Here is a 21,127-nt window from a genome sequence, read left to right as displayed (position 1 = left end):
TGCCTGCTTGAGAATGTCACATATTTCACCGATCTATAGCAAACATTCATCTATTTTTTGCCTCGACTAGCCAACATGGAGAAGCCCGAATTTAGATTCATCACGTGTGGGTAAGCGCCTAGCAGAAGCTGTAGGACAATGTTACAGTAATTTTTATTTGTGCTAAAAATTAAATGACTGCAAAATTTTATTCCGGTGTCTAAGCCCTGGAACTACCAGGTAATTGTCAGTGTAGTTATGTTATTTCGTGGTGCAACTTGACTGACATCAATCTTTTGACGTTAAGTCATTGCTTCATTTTAAATTTGAAGTATTAGCTCACTTACGCTCATGGTAACTGACTTATTTCGGTGAAAATATTTTGTTGAATTAATGTTTTTCTGGCTTCAGAACCACTGCACGCGAAAGTCTTTGTCCGAAAGGCACCATGGCACACATGAAACCTCGCATGAAACATACTGGTGTTTCTTTGTTGGGCGACAATCGTTGCTAGTTGCTACCTTTCATTGATGATCTTTGACTTGTGTATTGTGTGAGCATAGAGTTGATTGTGTACATACGAAGGCAAAAAGTTTTATACAAAGTTGGTTGACATCAACAGATGTCTGACAATGCATTGGATATGGAATCTGAGGATCAGATAGAGGATGGGGAGTTACTGAGAAGTCCACTGAAACAGTCTCCAATACAGTTGTCGAAGGAAATGGATGACACGGTTTTCACGTAAGTTTTGTTTTCTTCGTTAGGAGAAGGTATCGAGAAACATTACACGCGCGGGGCTATATCATTATGCACAAATAAAAAGGTATTTTTTTTAAATTATTGATATTGTCTTCTGAACTAGATACCCGCTCTGACTCATGTTGAAAGCAGTATCTGTTCTAAACGTTATTTCAGTTGCGCAATTTAAGGTACAATCTATTGCAGATAGTGTATTCAAAATGATTCCGGTTCCAGATTCATTCTCTGCCACAGTTGTACCACGTCTTTGCCCATCAATGTTAGGAAGATTTTAGGTGGCTTGTAGATTTTTGTAACTGTCATGAATTGGTCGTGGTGTAGCAGTGAAACGAGAAGCTTAGGACATTTTATACGCAGCCTTCCATAAGTTTTTTTCGTTGTGTTGTAGCTTTATAATGAAAAGATGCGAAACACGATTATAGGTTTTGTGGCAAACGTGAACGACAGATAATAAGAACTAATTGTAAGAGACGGCTATCTTTAGTACTTTTAAAAGACGAACTCAGTCGATATTAATGCTCTTGAATTCAAATGAGCATCTGGTATTTATATAAAAACAAAGAATATTGTTCTTCCCAGTTTGTAACACTTTATTTTTAATCATACAGCGATCCTTGTATTAAGTTGACTAATCCTATATTAAACTTCCTGGCAGATTAAAACTGTGTGCCCGACCAAGACTCGAACTCGGGACCTTTGCCTTTCGCAGGCAAGTAGAGCACTTGCCCGCGAAAGGCAAAGGTCCTGAGTTCGAGTCTCGGTCGGGCACACAGTTTTAATCTGCCAGGAAGTTTCATATCAGCACACACTCCGCTGCAGAGTGAAAATCTCATTCTAATCCCATATTATTGCGAAACTATCCTGGGACGAATAAATTACTAATACTACATGCTTTTTTTAAGATACGAGAACAAATTCTTTTTAATGCCCCCTTTGTTACATTTGTGTTTGTTAGTTCAATATTCAAAATGACAGTAACAAATGAAATGTGTGATGCGCCCTTCCACGTCAATGGGATCAGTATTAAAAAGTGTTTCCGCTCGACCGTCTCCAAATTAAATAAAATTTGGTATGAAGGTTCTATATGGTCTTTGAATGCTGTCACAAATTTCAGTCCAGTATCTTCAGTGGTTGAATTTTTAGGGGCTTTTAAAGGGAGGCTACTCATCTTCACGTCACTTACAAGGATGACAATTTGCCAAGTTAGCTAGGCTTTTTCAGAAGTTTTATCAAACATTTGGTCATTTAATTTTATAAACATAGACAACTTTTTATGCCGAATCACACAATGACAAAAATTAGGGATTTAGCCACACCAAATTTAGATGCAAGGCTCAAAGTGGCTGAAAAGTTCTTCCCACTATTCCAGGAGCCAAGATTAGACCGACCACTGCTACTTTTCATACAAACCAATCACACCGAAACTTCAGAGGGTTATTCCTACCTATGATCCCTATATATGAATCAAATTTAATTAAAATTGGATGCCTAGGTGAAAAGATAATCTGTAAAGTTGGCCAAATTTTCAGTGTGTAAATTTTAGGGTATTTTTGGTGGGCAATGTCTCAACCATATCTTGTTCAATCCCTTTTTTCTTGCCACAGCTGAAAAGGGCATGCTTTAAACTTTCAAAGCTATATTGTTTAATTCCTGGATCTTGCAATTTGCTGAGTAAGAATACAGTTCAAAAGTTATTATTTTAGCACTTCAAGAAGATTGAAAATTGAAATACTTTGCTGATTAAGTCCCATAATTAATCATTTTTTATTTGAGTATTTACATCAGTTTCAGACATTAATTTAACATATGCCATAAAAACAAGTGTAATACACAACACAGCAAATCTGCAAAACTAAAATACTGAAGGGTCAGATCCATTTTTTGGTTAAACAGTTCTACAATTTTGTCAAGGACAGATTGTGGATACCTGTATTGTCTTCCTTCTAAAGTCATTGTCTTTCTTCCAAAGTCATGAAAATATGTTGCTCAGAACTTCAGCATTAGCAGTTGGCCAGTGGAAGGAACAAGCAGAACCATGTGGGTGCTTAAAGCTGATGAGGACATCGTGTTGTTCATGTGAAACTTCACACATGCTTCCAACCCACCAAGAACTGCCGTACATACCTGGAACATATGTCCCTGGTTGTAAACATGCAGTTGAAACTGCTGGAATTTCTTCATCTGCTTCAAGGTCATTAACTATGAATGCTGTAGCATCATTGGAAACTCTGCTTACTACGAGCTGATTACAGTTAATTGGCTTAAATTCATCATTTTCTCTTGTTCTTGATATCGTATGGCCCATGGCAAACCTTCTTTCTTGACCAAGCTTAATTTTTTGAATTTCTTCTTTTGTTGCATAAAAAACCTTGGCATTACAGAAGCATCCAAGTCCTCTCATCAGAATGGCAGAAATGACAACTTACAGCATATACAAAATGATGTCACTACGTACACACGCCAACAAATGTGAACAAAAATAAAAATGACACAATAATGTCTGGCTTCAAAAATAAAATGAAAGTAATTAGACAAACGTGGAAAATAGGGGGAGGAGGGAGGGTGTGTTCAGGGTGGGGACAAGCTAACTATACAAAATATAAAATCACCAAGTCTTTCCAAAATAAATGGTACCCAAAATAATTTAAATTACAGAAATCCTCTACACCAACAAAACTACAGGAGATGGGATTCCCCTAACCTACACAGCTCAACCACAGATACCGATATCAAAAAGGCAACACTTACAACCTCAAAAAAGGGGATCGGACATTTCCCTCGACACATACAACTCAGCCTCAGCTATCAGTATCTAAAAAACCAACAGCCACAACTTGAAGGGAAAAAGTGAATCCAAAACCAACAACCCAAGTACCCCATAATCACTACATCAATTAAAACACAACCAACCTACCATAAATCTACAACACACAAAAATCATAATTACTATAGAACAAAATCAAAACCAACAAAAGCCTTCGGCAGTACCACATAGGTTGGCTACCACACGAACGCTTGCGTGCACGCGTGAACACATACGCATCGACAATGCCACATACACATGTCCATGGTCTGAGACACCAGAACTCTCATCAATCTCTTGTTGTTGCCACAAACGTGACACCTAATATATTCTGCAATAAGACTGAAAATATGCAGAAACTGTAATGCAGACATTGTATCATCATCCATCTCAAAATGTAGTGATACACTCATAAACTTCACTGTCATATCCATACGTAAGAAAAAGAGAAATAAATTAAGACTTCTTTTTGCACAACAAACACCCTAATAATCAGACCTAAAAAAAATGCCAAACATGTAAACAAACAAAAAAAGACCTTAATAACTCACCGAAAACACTTTCACAACCCATGTTATCGCACAAACAAAGTTAGCACGATGACAACGAAAACTCAAATGAATCCAATACTACATGTTAATCTCAGCATTTCCACATCCACCAGCATATGACAACACAACATCTGCAAACACAACAACTCAAAAACTCTGTTCTGTAGTGACATCACACACCATAAAACTATTATGCCACAGCTCAAAGCAGATGCATGGAATCGGACACTTCCATTGATCCTAAAACTTTATGCCTGGAATACTATCATGACAGAATTTGAACAAATCGTACGGAATCAATATTTGGTTATCTGAGGGCCTCTGTAGATTATCATGAGCTGCTAGTCGTTTTTCTATTCCCCAAATGGCATCACAAGTCAAGTGGCTTGTTCCAAAAAAATTCCATTTGGCAGTGCTTTTTGTCCAGAGATATATTGATGAAATTTTCGAAAGTCTTGTATTGGGTAGCTGAATATATTACTAAAATAATAAATGTTCTTTATGTTTTCAGTATGTGTCTTTAAATATGCTATTAACTTTATCTGAAATGCGTGGACAGCAATGGCATCATGGCGGAGACGGTCGCTGGTATTTTAAATGCTAATACTCTGATACTCTATGCCACCAAAATAGGCCAGAAATGCACTTAATATGGCCTGACTATTATCCCAATGAAATCCTTGCACAGCATATTGAACAACAAATGAATAATTCTCAGCAAAATTCAATATAATTAATTTGTTTCCTGCAAGATTTCTTTTTAGCTGCTTAAGGTATAAAGTTTGGTGTTTTCCTTAAACTAGTAATTTTCAAAAATCAGTGCTTCCATGAAATCTTCAACAGTTCTCTGACATGTCTCCAATGTGTGTCTGTCCCTGTGGACCCATTGCTTGTATTCCGCAGTTTCTTTGGGGTCGCAGTTTTTGAAAGCGTCTTCAAGAAAAGCCGCTAGTTGCATTTTCCTTGGACATTCCTCACAACAATGCAGCATATAATCTTTTGATCCAAACTGCATATGGTTTTTTTCCATTAGATCCTTGTAGTCATCTTGGATAGATGTTGCAGATGCCAACATTAATTTGACATTTTGATGCATTTCACATACACATACTGAATGTGATCCAGAAGCACCAACTGCAATACACCATTTCAGCCTGAGCTCACAAAATTTTGGAAGCGCAGTTGATTTCCTTATTGCTTACAATAAGCAGTGAACATTTCTTTCAGGTTACAAAGGAGCAGGCATTTCTGCTCGTGAGTCTTATCCCTATTTATTCTTACTGCAATACAATCCTTTTTGCCTGGGCATTGACGAGAAAACTCATTAACTTCCAAAAAAGTGAGGACATTTTGTTTTAATTCAGCATTAAGATTTTCCCGTTTCAGTTTGCAGGTGTTGCCAAAATCCCATCTTCCATCTTTAGCTTCACCGTTTTTTGATACAGCAAATTCTTTAGCCCTTTTTTTTCCAAATAGTCCAGATATTTGGATACGTCAATTTTGAACTTTACTGCAATTACTTGAAGTGTGAAGCTTAACATTAAGTTCTTCACTTAAGAAGTCCGTATCTTTTCATTTTTGGCACTAGTCCGTTTATATCTGAGCAAAATCTACTTGGGTCACACCAGCAGATGTGGCAATTACCTTAGTATTGCTGCCATGGGCTTTCAGAACTTAGCGCTTTATGTATCCCATTGAATCCCTTTTTCTGATCTGGTGAAGATTTAATGGTGACTCTTCAAGTTATGTGATGAAGTATTAGCAGTAAAACAAGCATCAGCAACATCCATGTCTTCAGTGGATGGTGATTCTTGCTTATTCTGGTGGGATGATTCTTTTTGGGCTATTTTGTGTCTACATTTGGTACAAATTTCCTGACCAGGTTTAAAAACTTCATTAGTCAGTACCTTTGATCTATCGGACATTGCAGTGGTCACTGGTGTTAAAGCCTTGTTAGTCTTCTGCAGGGATTGAAATTTTATGATCAACAAGGCATTATGATATGAACAAGTTTGGGCATCTTCAGTAAAATCAAGCCCAGATCTTGGTCATAGAAGCTCCTTGTCTATTGATGACATTTTCTTAACTGATTGTTGTTGAATTTGCCGTAATAGAATGGTAGTGATTTATGACAATCAGCTCCATCTGATACACCAAAGTAGGAGGATGTAAGGGGCTCTTGGTTCGTTTTATGCAATAGTTTATTAACCTATAACAAGCAGTTTTGAAAGCTCATGAATATCCTACTTTGAAGCATAGCAGATTCAGTCTTGTTCATGTATAAAATATACAAATTAGGCTATCAAAACATATTGTTCCAGTGCTTTCCTTCAGCTACAACAATGATAATTGATTATTCAAACACTCAATACTTAACATTAAGATTGTACAATGTCAACACCAAAGATTACACAGCACAGAAGACTGACACTGTGAAAATTGCCAATAATGAAAGCAGCAATTGAAAATGGTGATTCAGCAATCTGTCACCACTGTGAGGATAGTGTGTTAAAAAACTATTGCTGCTTTATAATGCCGATGGAAACTGAGTGACAATGCATGTGTGCACCATCATGCATTGTAGGGTTAAAACATTCAAAAGCAACATAACATTCCATTATCATCTTGATTTTATAGTCTTGGGAACATTTCCTGAGGTTTTATTATATGTGTATTCTGTACCATACAATAATGTAAAAACAAGTGTTACTAGTATAGTTACATTCCCTAAACTTATTGTATTACAAGACACCACAATTACACATTTTTTGATTTACAACTTCAAATTGTATTAATTGTTTGTATTTATTGATAATCCATTTTCCCTACTTTTGATAGATATTCTTGGTTATCAGTAGGCAAGATCCAGAAATTAAATAATTTAGCTTTGAAAGTTTAAAGCATGCTCTTTCCAGCTGTGGCAAGAAAAAAAGGATTGAACAAGACACAGTTGAGATATTGCTCCCCAAAAATACTTTAAAATTTGCACATAGAGAATTTTGGCTAACTTTGCAGATGCATAACTTTCATCTAGGCATCCAGTTTAATTAAACTTGATCCATATATAGGGATCATAAATAGGAATAACCCTCTGATGTGTGGTTAGTGCATACGAAAAGTAGCAGTGGTCAGTCAAACCTTGGCTCTCGAATAACGTGGCGAATTTTTTAGCCACTTTAGAGCCATGTATCTACATTTAGGTGTGGCTAAATCCCTAATTTTTGCCATGGTGTGATTCAGCATAAAAAGTTGTCTACATATATTAAAGCAAATGAAACATTTGCACGAACTTTTAAGAAAGCCTAGCAAACTTGGCACATTGTCAGTCTCATTTGTGATGCGAATATGAGTAGCCTGTCTTTAAAAGCCTCTAAAAATTCAACCACTGAAGGTGCTGAACTGACCATACAGAACCTTCACACCAGATTTCATTAGATTTTGGAGATGTTCAAGTGGGGACCCCCGGTCCTCTTGACATGGAATGACCCTGATGTAAATAGGGTATCATTTTTTTTCTTTTTTTATGTTTGTTCTCTCTGTTTATAAATTTCGAACTTCTGTGTTGTTTTACAATAAGAACGGTGGAATATAATTAATACATTTCTCAAAGTATAATTTGCATGCCCGCAGCTCGTGGTCGTGCGGTAGTGTTCTCGCTTCCCACGCCCGGGTTCCCGGGTTCGATTCCTGGCGGGGTCAGGGATTTTCTCTGCCTCGTGATGACTGGGTGTTGTGTGATGTCCTTAGGTTAGTTAGGTTTAAGTAGTTCTAAGTTCTAGGGGACTGATGACCATAGATGTTAAGTCCCATAGTGCTCAGAGCCAATGTTTTTTTTTTTTTTAATGTTGCATGCAGGCAATGAATGGAACAGATTATTTCCCCGTTGACTTGAAAATGTGTCCTGTTAGGGCTGAATATATGTGAGAATTTTTGTGTGTTAATCACTGTTAGCAGCACCAAATGTTAGCTCTCCAGCAATATTTTACAACTGATATCTGCTCTCTGATAATTGTGAGCAGAGCCTTTTGCAGTAAGGAAACACCCTCTTCATGGAGAGAAATTTGCCACCTCTCTGATTGCTGTCAGCAAAAAATGGATGTCGCACCATGTACTGCCATTATTTGTCATGAGTGAGCTTTTAGCTTGAAAACTGCGAATAGTGTAAATGTTACCAATAACTACTCTCAGATATTTTTTCATAGCTACTATCAGATAGTAACTTTGTGCAAAAAATATGTTACTGATAATGGTACACTGAAACAGTGGAAACAGCAGCATGGAATGTAACAATATTATGAGAAGGAAAGTTGCTACTCACCTATCTGCGACTCAGCATCTCCGCTGTATGGTGAATAGCAACTTTCCTTCTCATAATATTGTTGAGAATGGTATACTTTTACTATTGGAAATGCAATTACCACAGATCTGATAATTAGCCCTTCACTTTAAAATCATAATACTTTTGGCTTATAATACTTATCCCAGCATGCCTTTATTTTAAGTATAGCACATTTGATATAGATTGCAAAAGGAACTGTTACCTTACTTTAACTAAATTGCAAGTCTGCTACACTACAGAGTTCCTTGTTATGAAATAAAAATTAGGCTTGATTATTCACAGTCTTTGGAAGGAGTACTTCAGTCCTTGTATTCGTCGAATTATGTTTCTCTCTGTACACACACCACCTATATTGGAATTGTTTCAACTGCAGTTAAATATTTGAGTTGTCACAGTTGTTACATTACTGGATTCCCTCTCAGCAGAAGCAAAGCTGATCTTTGGCTGGTCATTGAGTTTAAGGTTCTTGATGTCACTTCAAGTGATTACAGGACTTGCTCATTTATGACACACTCGTCCAACTATGTCTAACTGAGCTAGTGTTCTGTCCATAGTGACCATAGTTTTGGGGCTGTGAACTACATGTAGTCTTCCTCTTCAGTATAATTATTTTAGCAAGAACCCATACCATTGTGATTACTGTTTCCTTTCAAGCACTGTAAGACTGTTCAAACTTTGTTTATACTGTAATTCACACCAAAACATAATTTTAGTATCAGTGCAGTCTTCATAGGTTATTTTCGTACCTCTGTTCTGCCATATCCATGTTCATTTACTTACTTATTTTTCTAAATAACTGTTCCTTCATGAACGGACCCAATTTCAAGTTTTTTTCCATTGGAGTGGTGTGATTTCTCTTTCTGATGTAGGCTGTTGTTGTTTCGTACCCTACTACTCCTGGATCATTAGAAGTGTCAGATTCCACTCATCTACTTTGACCCATGACGTAATGGTGTTATGATGTGTGACATCACTATCGCGCAATGTTTTTGAGTTGACTCGTATTTGTAGATGTGTTGCTGTATTGGATAGCACCCTGCAATGGTGGATTTTGATGTGTTGAATTTGAAGTGTGGTATTCGGTTCATTTGAGTCTTGGTTATTACACTGGTAATGTGGGCCTATTTTACTCTGTAACATGGATTTTGAATGTTTGCTTTGTTTTCAGAGGTTTTTTCTCTTTTGTTTATGTGTTTGACATTTCTGTTAGTCGTGATTGGTTTGGTGTCTTGTGTCATGTTCTTTTATGTGTGTGCGTGGGGGGCGGGGGGGTGGAACCTAGGTAATTTTGTCAGAGACTTTTGTTGATAAGTAAACTTTGTTTTGGTTTTATTCTGTAGTTATTGTGATGTTTTGTCTGTTTTATATCTATGGTATTTTGGTTGTGTTTTAATTGGCGTAGTGAACATGGCGGTTTTTGGGTTTTTTAGTTGTTGGGGTTTTGTGAGTGATGTAGGTGTGTGAAGGTTTTTTTTATTATTATTATTATTTTTTATTTTTAAAGTCGGTATTGAGAGCTGCGTTTGAGCTATACAGGTCAAGGAAAATATCTGTTTCCATTTTTTGGAGTTGTGTGCATTGATTTTTTTTTTCTAGGTCTTCGTTTGAGCTATATAGATAGAGTGAAGTTTTGGTTTTGGTTTTGTGGCTGTAGCGTTATATTGAAAGTTGAGAATTTTTTATTTTGTAATGTTTGTTTTAGGTTGATGCAGTGTGTTGTATTGTTATATATTTAGTTCGTCACATGGTTTTTCCACTAGTGTTATTTTCTTGGTGGAGTGAGACATTCTTCTGTTGTTTTTATTTTTGTTCACATTTGTTGGCATGTGAATATAGTGACGACATTGTCACCATTTTGTATACACTGGACCTAGGTGTTTCTGCCATATTGATGACGTCACAGGTCAGAGCAGATGGTTGGAATTGGACATTTCCCTAATGCCCTAATTCTTGTTTTGTTGTGGCTTCCATTCTTTTTAAGCAAGGCACCATTGTGTCATTTGTGAGTAAAGCCCAAAATATTGATCTTAACTTCACTGCATCCAGTATGAACTGAACTGCTATTGCAGATGTGTGTCCTCCACCCTCCCCCCCCTCTCCACATTACGCTTCTGAAAACTTGTAGTGAGATGACTGAGAGATTAAGGTAATAAGTTTCCGTGGACGCTGTAATTAGCATTAGTACAACTGCTGCTACATTGGATTTAATAGCACTTATATTCTTCAAGAAACTTGGTCAGTACTAAATGCACATTTGCTAAATGACCACAAATTTCCAGCTCCCAAAATTTAAATTTGAGAGTAGGGGCCTCTTAAGTAAAGGATACTCATATGGTGCGGCAACATTTCAAAATATTTTAGTCATTTTTGAAGTGCTATAATTCAGTGAATAATTGTGGTAAAGCTACAAAATGTCACCAGGAAGGTGCAAAGTTTTCATTTTGCACATCCTGTCACGTCATTTCTCCCATTACTTTTGCTCCAAGTGGCACTCAGAGCTGCCAGTTAATTTTACTGCAACTAAATTTCTTCCAAGTTGGAGTAGCGATCGCAGTATGTAGATGGTTTAGAAGTCTCTCCTGTTGTGAACTTATTGTCTGGTAGCTTTTTATAAAGACTATAAGTTTTCAGAGTTACCACAGGTTCTGGAAATCAGAGAATATCAGGGAATTTCAAACACACCAGGGAAATTTGAAAAAAAAAAAAAAAAATAGAAAAATCTCATTTTTGTCTCAGTAGATGAAAGGGTTTGTTACTGAGGTGTCACGTATCATCGCCGGCTGGGTGCAGCTAAATATGTGTGTCACTTCCGTACTCCCCCATTCCTACTGCTTCTCCCCTTCCTACCACGCGGTGCTGCCACCACTTATTTCCGCTTGCTTAGCAGCTCAGATGAGAGGCAGGGAGGCGTGAGGAGTGGTTTGTTTGGATCTGATTCTCAGAGACTGTAGATGCAGCAGCCAGAGATGGCATTCATGTGTGCATGAGTTGTGGTTGAGTGATTGTATGAATGTGTGTGCGCTCTCTTTTTCTGACAAAAGCTATGGCTGAAAATTTAGTTGTGAGAGTGTGATTGTCTCTTCTACATGCTTGCCTGCGACTCAGTGATCTATACAGTGAGCTGCTACCTATCCTCATTAGTTTTGATTCTCAGAGTATTCATGCAAGTTATCTGTTGCATGAAGTGATCACCGTGGGCATATTTCATCATCATGCTGTGTGTGGCTCGTGAATAGCTGGCCACATGAGTGGATTTCCAAGAAGGCCAAAACCGCAGGCTGTTTCTGCAGGAATCTGAAATGGATCGAGCCTGCCAATCTGAAGCATTTCAGTACCCACTAATGTGCAGGCCCTGCCCTTTGGATCTAGTCTCGCTTTCCTGCAAGGTGGTTCTGTTTGTGTGTGGCATAATGCAGCAGATTTTCATGGTTTATCCATGGACCCAGGACTACTATGCTCCTCAGTGGGCCAGAGACCATGTGCGATGGATCTCAGTAATTGCAACTGTCTCACCACAAGCCATTGTACAGTGTGGCGTTTTAAAGACATTTTATTTGTTCTAGTACATTTTGACACTTCAAAAGGAGTTTAAATGTTAGAAAGTATGGATGATAAGAAGAAGAGAATTGTGTCATTCACTGGTGGTTTGTATGCCATGTACTCATATATTTCTTAAAATAAAAATCACCCAATACCTGTAAAATAGTAGATATAACATAGTGGATAATAAGTGACAATAATGAACATAGTTGAACCACATTTTATTGGCGGTCACTTACAGTGTTGGTTTACACAATTCTTCCCCATCTTATACACTTCTTTCAACAGGCCTACTCTTTTCTGAGGTTATTTCTGAAATCAGTGAAGCTATCTTAAATCCGTCTGGCGACTCCAAGGAAATGCATATTTTTGTCATCAAATTTTATTGAAATAAAGTAACATCAGTGGTCTTAATGAAACACATACACCATTTGGTTTGCTTTCTCCATTTAAAAACAGTTCATTACTGAAGATGTTGATGTTAGTACATCAGATTTTTGTTCCCATCAGGAAATGTTATCTACTTGCAAGGTTTTTTTTAGATATTTCCTCCTCCACGCTATTGTTTGTTGTACTGTAGGTGCGAAGATAGATTGTCAACTTACGACTTAACCTTGAGATCTCAAAATTTGTCAAGGAAAAATGCTAAAACTTGTATGGAAATCAGGGAATTTCACTTTGGGAAACTGGTGTTAATCCTGGTTTTTCATTTTTAGGTTCGTAGTTTTTAGATAGACAGGAATGAGTTTGCCTGGAAACAAATTTTCTGCCAATGAATGTGAATTTTGAACCCTTTTATATCAGAAGGGATGCTTGGTACATACTTTCACCAGTCACCATTTAAAATAGCATCTTTTTCTCTACACAATATCAGATTTCTGTGAATGTTTTTTCACAGAAGGGTCTGCAATTAGTCACTAGAAGTTTCTCATGCAAATTAATGTATTAGAGTATCAGAAAACATAGGATTTTTAAAGTAGACTTCACTTGAAACACAATTAAAAAAGCTTGCTTTGGTCCATTGTGGCTTTTAGTAAAATATATGGGCATGCCCATTGTCAAGGGGCCACACCCAATACCCGAGCAAGTCGAGCCATCGATTGAGTACTCTTCCAGATTCCTGGTCCTGCTGGAGGGTTGCTTAATAAAGGTTTCCAATCATTGTGTTTCTTAAACCGGTTCCCAAGCATTTGGGGAACTTAACAAAAATGCGTGCACAAAAATTTGTGGAAAGAATGTTGGTGTGTGCGCAACCGGTCTGCTGGGAATCCCCATCTTTGCTTGGGAGCTTGTGCTGAAAAGCTCTCTAATGAAAAGACACAGAAAAAGAAAACACAAAAGCGGCTATAGATAAAGAAGTATCTAATAACAGATGTAGGGGGAAGAAATACAAATTGACGACGATATTTTATTTGCAAATTTCAGGAGGTCATAGCAAGATTATAAATTTTCCGCTTGGGAAACTGTAGCAATAAGGCTGGCAATAACATTTTGATAGCTAGTAAACACATTTCGAAATGAGCATTTTTGTGATTTTTTCCCTGACACTGAGAAATACTTAAGGGAGGTTCTTAGTCATTATGAAAAGGTTAATTAAGTTTCAATGTGTTATTTGCATTTTATTTTATAAAAAAAGTTGTTTACACAATTTTAATCATTAAGGATTAAAAGTAGATATACAGTTTTCATAAATTTGTGGCTTATTCTTCTGTATTTTCTTACTTTGAAACGTACAGTCTTGATTGTTTACAGCAGTATGATGGGAAACCTTTTATCTAATTCTTGACAGTCAGGGCATCACAGCTCAAGCTTTTATTCAAATAATCTTTACAAGTGCCATTCCACAAGACTTTTCTTTGTCTGTAATCACCTATAAATTTAAGCGTGCTTCGTTTCGAGTCGACAGACATCATTGCACGTACATCGCTTCACTGCATAACCTAAGCACACTGCACAAACGCACACACTTGGGCCCCAGCTATGTGTCGTCTGCTGAAAAGTGCAAAGATTCTCACTGAAAGAGGGAAGCAATGCACTGTACTCAAGGCCAACAAATGATAAGAATCTCCTTGACAACCTTGTCACTTGAATTATTTTCCAGCCAGTTGTAATAAACTACTGATTTTCTCTTATTCCAGCAACTTTCAAAGTCAAAGAAAATCTTCTTTCTTGGAAGCTCAGGCTGATTAAATTTAGAACTTGCAAATGAAAATCAGTTCAGTATTGCTCAGGTACAAAGCTGAGGATTTGGTTTGCATTTGTTCACTGTAGGCTAGCTCATGTATCCAGTCAACAATATTGAGAAAATGATGGCACTCGCCATAAAGATGACACATTGAGTTGCAGACAGGGACGATTAGAAGACTGTTACACACTTAGCTTTTGGCCAAAGCCTTCTTCAGAAAAGAAAAGAAAAAACAAACACAAGCAAGCACACCTCTCTACGTGACCACTCTTCTGGATACTGCAGCCAGGGGGGTAGAGGGGTCAGTGCTGCCTGATGTAGTGTGCATGGATTATATGCTGGACAGACAGGGTTGCCTGGCCTGATATTGGGTAGCTGTTGGGGTGGGGGTGGGGGGAAGGGGGAAGAATGGGAGTGAAAAAGAAGAGCAGCAGAGAGAGGCGTTGGCAGAGATCGGAGCACTGTGAGGGTCGGGGGATGTGAATTGGAGGAGGTGATAAGACAGAGGGGGCAGAAACTGTTGAGTTGAGGGTGTGGGGAAAGTAGGTTACCTTAAGTTGAGGCTGCAATGGATTTGGGAGCTGAGAATGTGTTAAAAGGGATTACTTCCATCTCTGCAGTTTTGAGAAGTTGGTGGGGGACAGGAGGATCTAGGTGGCCCGTGTTGCGAAGCAGTCATTGAAATCAAGCATGTTATGTACAGCTGCATGTTGTGTCCCTGGTCTGCTTTGCTCTTGGCAGTTTGGCAGCATCCATTCATCCTGGTAGACAACTGGCTGATAATCATGCCAATATAAAAAGTTGTGTTAAAATTGCAGAAGAGCTGGTATATGACATGGCTGATTCACAGGTGGCCAAGTGTCTGATGAGGTGGGATGAGCCTGTGCCTGTGACGGGTCTGGAATGGTGCTGGATGGGTGGAATGGACATGTCTTGCACCTGGATCGTCCACAGGCAGATCCTGTCACAAATGGATGAAATAGGATGTGGAGGATGGGTGGGTGATGGAACACCACTAACGGAGGGGTGGGAAGAATCTTGGATAGGATATCAATCATAGAGAATCAAAGCCCTGATGAAGTCCGGGGTGGTACTGGGTAACAAAGGAGGTGCTCCTTGGGGGTGGTGGGAGGATTGAAGTTGTTTGAATATGGCACGGGAACTTTGTTTGCAGATTAGGTCTGTGGGATAGTGCCCATCTGTGAAGGTCTGTGTGATCCCTTCAGCATACGGAGTTCTTATCACTGCAGATACACTATCTCCTGGTGGACATGCTGTATGGGAGGGACTTTTTTGTGCGGAAGGGATGGCAGCAGTCAAAATGTAGATAAAGTTGGTGGGTTTAAAATTAACAGAGGTGTGGATGGAGCCTCTTTGTGGATGGAGCCGTTAGGAAGGAGGTGGTCAACCTCCATGAAGGTAGCACACTGGCTTATGGAGGACCAGATGAAGCAGATGGGAGAGAAGGTGTTGAGGTTGTGAAGGAATGAAGATATCGTCAATGAACCTGAACAACACCAGGGGTTTGACATTTTGGGGGGCTAGGAAGGTCTCCTCTAGATGGTCCATAATCAGGTTAGCATAGGATGGTACCATGCGGGTGCCCATGGCTGTGCTACATATTTGTTTGTTTACCTTCCCTTCAAAGAAGTAGTTGAGAGTTAAGATAAAGGTAGTAAGGTGTAAGAGGAATGAAGTAGTGGGTTTGGAGTCTGAAGGATATTGGGAAAAGTAGTGTCCAATAGTGGCAAGATCATTGGCTTGTTTGCATGTTGGGAAGAGACATTAACAGTGAAGAGTAAGTATGTAGGATGTAAAGAGGTGGGTATGGTGGAGAGTTGGTGAGGGAAGTAATTGGTATCTTTGATGCGGGAGGCTAGATTTTAGGCAATTGGTTGGAGATGTTAGTTAATATGGGCCATTTTTTTCAGTGGGAGTACAACCTCCAACATCTTCACTTCTGTCTGCTTCACCTGGTGCTCCTCAACCCAGCATGTCACATTCCTGGATGTTGACCTCCTACTCTCTGATGGCCCCTCCACACCTCTCCCCACATTAAACCCACTAGCCACCAACACTATGTGCATTTCAACAGCTGCTGTCCCTTCCACACCAAAAACATCTCTCCCATACAGTCCGGCCACCTGGGGATGGCATATCTGCAGTGGTAAGAACTCCCGCGCCCAACATGCTGGAGGTCTCACAAAGGCCTTCACAGACAGGCACTATCCTCCAGAACTAGTTCACAGACAATTTCCTGTGCCATATCCCTACAGCCCTCAGGGGCTCAACATTCATTTTCTGGGTACTGTCTTGGCAACCCCGGGGTTCCTGAGCTGGGGACTGGTATGTGCCAAAAGTCCTGTGTCACTGTAAGCTCTTCGCACACTACAGCGACCACTGTGCAGCGCAATGGTGGCATGTTGTGTGTCACAGGGAGTAGGAAAATTGGCCCGACTGCCAGATTGCAAGGTTGGTAAAAACTCGCAATTTCAAGGTGTATGGTGGGGACTATTCCTTCTTGCAGAGATGTATTGAATATGTTGCATAAGACTGGACTTACCGGTATATATTTTATTACACTATTTTACAGGAAATAGTGTCCACACTAACAGACTTTTATTTTTTAATGAGGTAATAATTCTTTAAATCTCTTTTACTGTAACATGAGGTAGTGATAATTGTGGGGGTCTATTACTGATAGCTTTCTGTAGAAGAGCCAATGACTCGTTGACAGAACCTTTACAGCCTGTCTTCACTGCTGCTGACAAAAAGTGCCTGTTGAAATTGTTGCAACCATTTCAGGTTTCTTTACAATATTGGTACCTTGTTGAATTTCAATGGGTGCCCTGTTCCCCATTTTTTGCCAGTTTCCCACTTTATTATGTTCCAAATTGTTTTTATTTTATTGTCAGAATTATCAATTTCAGACTTAATGCACGTATTTTTTGACTTATTTATTACTTTCTTTAGGATGCTACTGTAAAGTTTGTAATGCTGACATTTCTTTGGATCATTACAACTTCTGAGGGAATAATATAGTGTCCTCTTTTTTCTGCAGGATGTTTTTATTTCTGCAGTGATCCATGACTTTATTGACAGTGCTTACATGACTGTTTCTAATTATCTTTTTGGGAGATGTGTCTTCAGAGATCGACATAAATTCATTCAGAAATGTATTATACTTTTTGTTCACATCTGTTTCATTGAAAACTGGCCACCAGTATATCTCTTGCAGGCTGGTGTTGAAATTTTGGAGGATTTCATCATTTATTATCCTAAAAGATTTCCAAGAATTTTCAGAACTGTTGCTCAGATTGATGTCGGTGAGAGTAAGCAATTGACCACTATGGTCAGAAAGGCCAAGAATTGGACATACACTGATATTTTTGACTCTTGACTTATCTATAAAGGTGTTGTCAATCAGGCTTTTGACAGTTCTCGGTCACTCTAATTGGAAAATTTACTGCTGTCATCAGATGATGATAATCAACTAGATGTTCTAGATCTGCTTTACCATTGCTTTCATTTAGGAAATCTACATTGAAATCACCTGTAATTATTAGATCCTTGTATTCTGAGTACACTTGTGATAAGACAGAATCTTAACTGCCTCAGGAACACCTTTATGTTCCCTGAGGGAGCTCTGTATAGTGCTAACACTATAACTGTACGGTCACTTACAGTAATTTCTACGCCACATATTTCAATATCTTGGTCGATACAGTGACTCTTTAAATTCAATGTGCTATATGATATGTTATTTTTTAAGTAAATTACTACTCCACCATTCTTCATGGTGGATCTACAGTAATGTGTTGCTAGACAGTAACAACTGAGCTGTAACATTTCAACATTTCTCATGTGGTGTTCACTGAAGCATAAAACATCGGCATCCTTTATCCCTTGTGGGTCATCTAAAAGAACAGAAATTACGTTAACTTTGTTTATAAGTCCTCCTACATTATGGTGAAAAATTGTCATAGCTTTGGTATTTGCTGAAAGCAGCTGCTTTTGCCTAAAGAAGTATTTGTGGTCTCAGAAACAATAGGCTCATTGTTAACTGTTTCGCGGAAATTCTGAGCTTGAAAACTACTCTGATGGGATTGCTGGGGCCATTTAAGGGGAATAGGTTCTGAGTGATGAGATATTTTGTTGATTTCTTTCATAATTGCCGCATTTAAGAGTACCTAAAGCTTGTTTACCTGACCTGTTAAGGTGCATGCTGTGTCTGGTAAACAACTCTCTTTGAAAATTACTCGTATCTGCAACACAAGTATTGCTAAACTGTTTACAAGTCTTTGCTTATTTAGAGTTCATTTGAGAGACTGCTTCATTTACAGAGAACTGTGGGATTAAGTCGTCTCTCTTTTGAATGTTCACAATATAAATACGTTAGAATGCTGAAGCACCATTAATTTCTCCTTAAGTGATCATGTAACATCAAAACCTTCATTTCAGGCTACATTGTTCGAACCACCTATTATAATCACATAATTGTTTTTTACTCTTTCAGGATAGCAGCTTGCTATGACTTCCTGAATTTTTGCACCAGGTTTCACGATTCCACAAACTTCGCCACAACTGTTTTTTACCATTTCGGCTTTGTTGTTTTATTCACAGCAGAAATTTCTCTTCTCAACGCTGGAAGTTTAGGCTTTGGCAAATCAAACGTAACTTTTTTATGACAATTTACATTTTTTGGAATGTTTGCCAAGGTTGCTTTAACATTTGAATTCAGCTTTAGTTCTGAGTCACTATCAGGATTATCTTCTGGGTACATATCTCGTCTGCGTGAATTACCTTACTGATTATTTGAATCATTCTGTCTGCATTTGCGATTTGGTTTTCCTGTACCAATCTGATTCACCTGTTTATTATTATTCCCATAGGTTTCTTTAGTATAATAGGTGTTATATTTATATTGATTATTATTATTATTGCCTTTACTATAGCCATAAGATGTTGCTTGCCCTCCTTTGTGTAGTATAGGTTTAGTATTTCTATCTTGGTTGTCTTTATTGTTAGTACTATTATTATTATTATTATTATTATTATTATTATTATTATTATTATTATTATGTTGTGAGGTAGACATTTGATTACTATTCCATACTCAGGCATCTTCTAGTACCACAGACCACAGACAGGAACTGTTCCATGTCATAGTCAGGGACATTTATAAGTTTCTCACGTATATGAATAGGTAATCTTCCTTTCAAAATATGTGTCACTTCTCTATGGGAAATAGGATCACTCAAGTACCTTGTTTTATTAATGTATTTCTCGAAATACTGTCTTAATGAACCTCGTTTACGATAATAAAATTCCAGTTGGTACACCTCCTTTCGTAGCTTCTCTTGTTTGCTACTCGATCAGTGTTTCGCTAAGAAAAGTTGTTCAAACTCCATGCATGTATTACAAATCTCACTCGCTTATGCAGCCCACAGTGCTGCTTCACCTGTGATCTTGGACACAATAAACTGAAGTCTATCATGTTCAGACCAACTGCGAGGAAAAATACGCTTAAAATCGTTGATGAAAATTTTTGGGTGGGTGTCATCTTTTTCAGTCAAAAGGGTAGGAAAAGTGTCTGCTTTTGAATATGCTTGTCTCAACCTTTAAAGATGACGAGTATCCTCTTTGGAGAGAAGTATCATTTTCATTTCCATAACAGTCACAAAATTTATAGGGTGTGTCCCACAACGGTTACATTTTACTTCACTACAGGATTTATTATTCTTAAGCATGCCTTCGGAATAGTTGTCTGTAGTCGATACATTTCGTGAAGATTTTTGTTCTAATTCCGACAATTTACAGTTTGTTTCACTTTGCCACTTAAGTAATTCTTCAATTACTTTATCTTTAATAGCCTGAAACTCACTAGTAAATAACTTGATAAGTTCATCATTTGCCATATGTTTTTCCTTAACTACCTCAGCTTGTTTCAACTCGAGAGTGGTATTGACTTCCTCTTCGATTTCCTTATTTTTAACTTCTATCCACTCAAAAAGATAATCATCTAATTTTTTAGTTTGGTCCTTTAAATATTTATCTATGCCCTTGCAAGTGTTTATTTCGAATTCTGACATCTTTTTAGACGGATCCTCAAATTGCACACTAGCCTTCAAGTAACTACTTTCACAGTTACAGATTTTCATTAATTTTACCCATAAATTCGGTGTGTAGGTTAGTCATATCCATGGAAACTTTTATTTCTAATTCACCAAATTTAGTATTTAATCGTTCTCCCCACTCGACTTTTAAGTTATTGAATTTCTCATTTAATTGTGTATTATCATCTTTAAGTGACTCGAACTTGTTGTCAAATTTTTCATTGAGTAAACCCATTCGGGTGTTGAATTTTTCAGTTTGTGAATCAAATTTAGTATCAAACTTATCATTTAAACGTCACATATTCTCAGTTAACTGATGTTGCAACTCGCCGTGAATTTAATAATATCATCATCTTCAAGCTCTGTAACATTTGACGTAAGATTCACTCTTTCCTATGTAACTTTGGTATTTATAGACTCCTGTATATTACTATTTCTACTTGTACTCGGGTCTGCTCCTACTGTCGCCTTCACATCAATGATATTACTATCACTTAAATTATGTGATTGCTGTCCAATGTTTATTGCATTTGGGACTCTTTCACCAAGATTTTCCTCATTCAAATTATGTAATCACTGGTCCATAATTGGTTCCCTAGTTACCTCCTCATGAGGATTATATCCAGTTTCACTCCTCTCACCTGTCACTTCCAAACTCTGAGTTGCATTATCTCACGCTCTCCTTGTTCGGGTGTACATTTTTCCTAATACCTTTGTTGTTGTTGTTGTTGTGGTCTTCAGTCCTGAGACTGGTTTTATGCAGCTCTCCATGCTACTCTATCCTGTGCAAGCTTCTTCATCTCCCAGTACTTACTGCAACCTACATCCTTCTGAATCTGCTTCGTGTATTCA

At 38.0% G+C, this 21,127-nt stretch overlaps 1 protein-coding gene across 7 annotated transcripts in view; it reads left to right on the top strand.

Moving 5' to 3' along the window:
* Positions 1-521: 521 nt before the first annotated feature.
* LOC126473527 (cyclin-dependent kinase 11B) overlaps positions 522-21,127 on the top strand; it is a 99,683-nt gene continuing 79,077 nt past the window's right edge. For all 7 annotated transcript variants that reach the window (XR_007586479.1, XM_050100638.1, XM_050100637.1 and 4 more), the window contains exon 1: positions 522-723. Coding sequence is in view for 6 of the 7 variants with exons in the window: in XM_050100638.1 (XP_049956595.1) it covers positions 602-723 (122 nt within the window). In the remaining variant the exon portion in view is untranslated. The remainder of the gene's footprint in view (positions 724-21,127) is intronic.

The sequence above is a fragment of the Schistocerca serialis genome, chromosome 4 (assembly GCF_023864345.2).
Source record: "Schistocerca serialis cubense isolate TAMUIC-IGC-003099 chromosome 4, iqSchSeri2.2, whole genome shotgun sequence".
Lineage (NCBI taxonomy): Eukaryota > Metazoa > Arthropoda > Insecta > Orthoptera > Acrididae > Schistocerca > Schistocerca serialis.
This window is presented reverse-complemented; position numbering and strand designations above follow the sequence as displayed.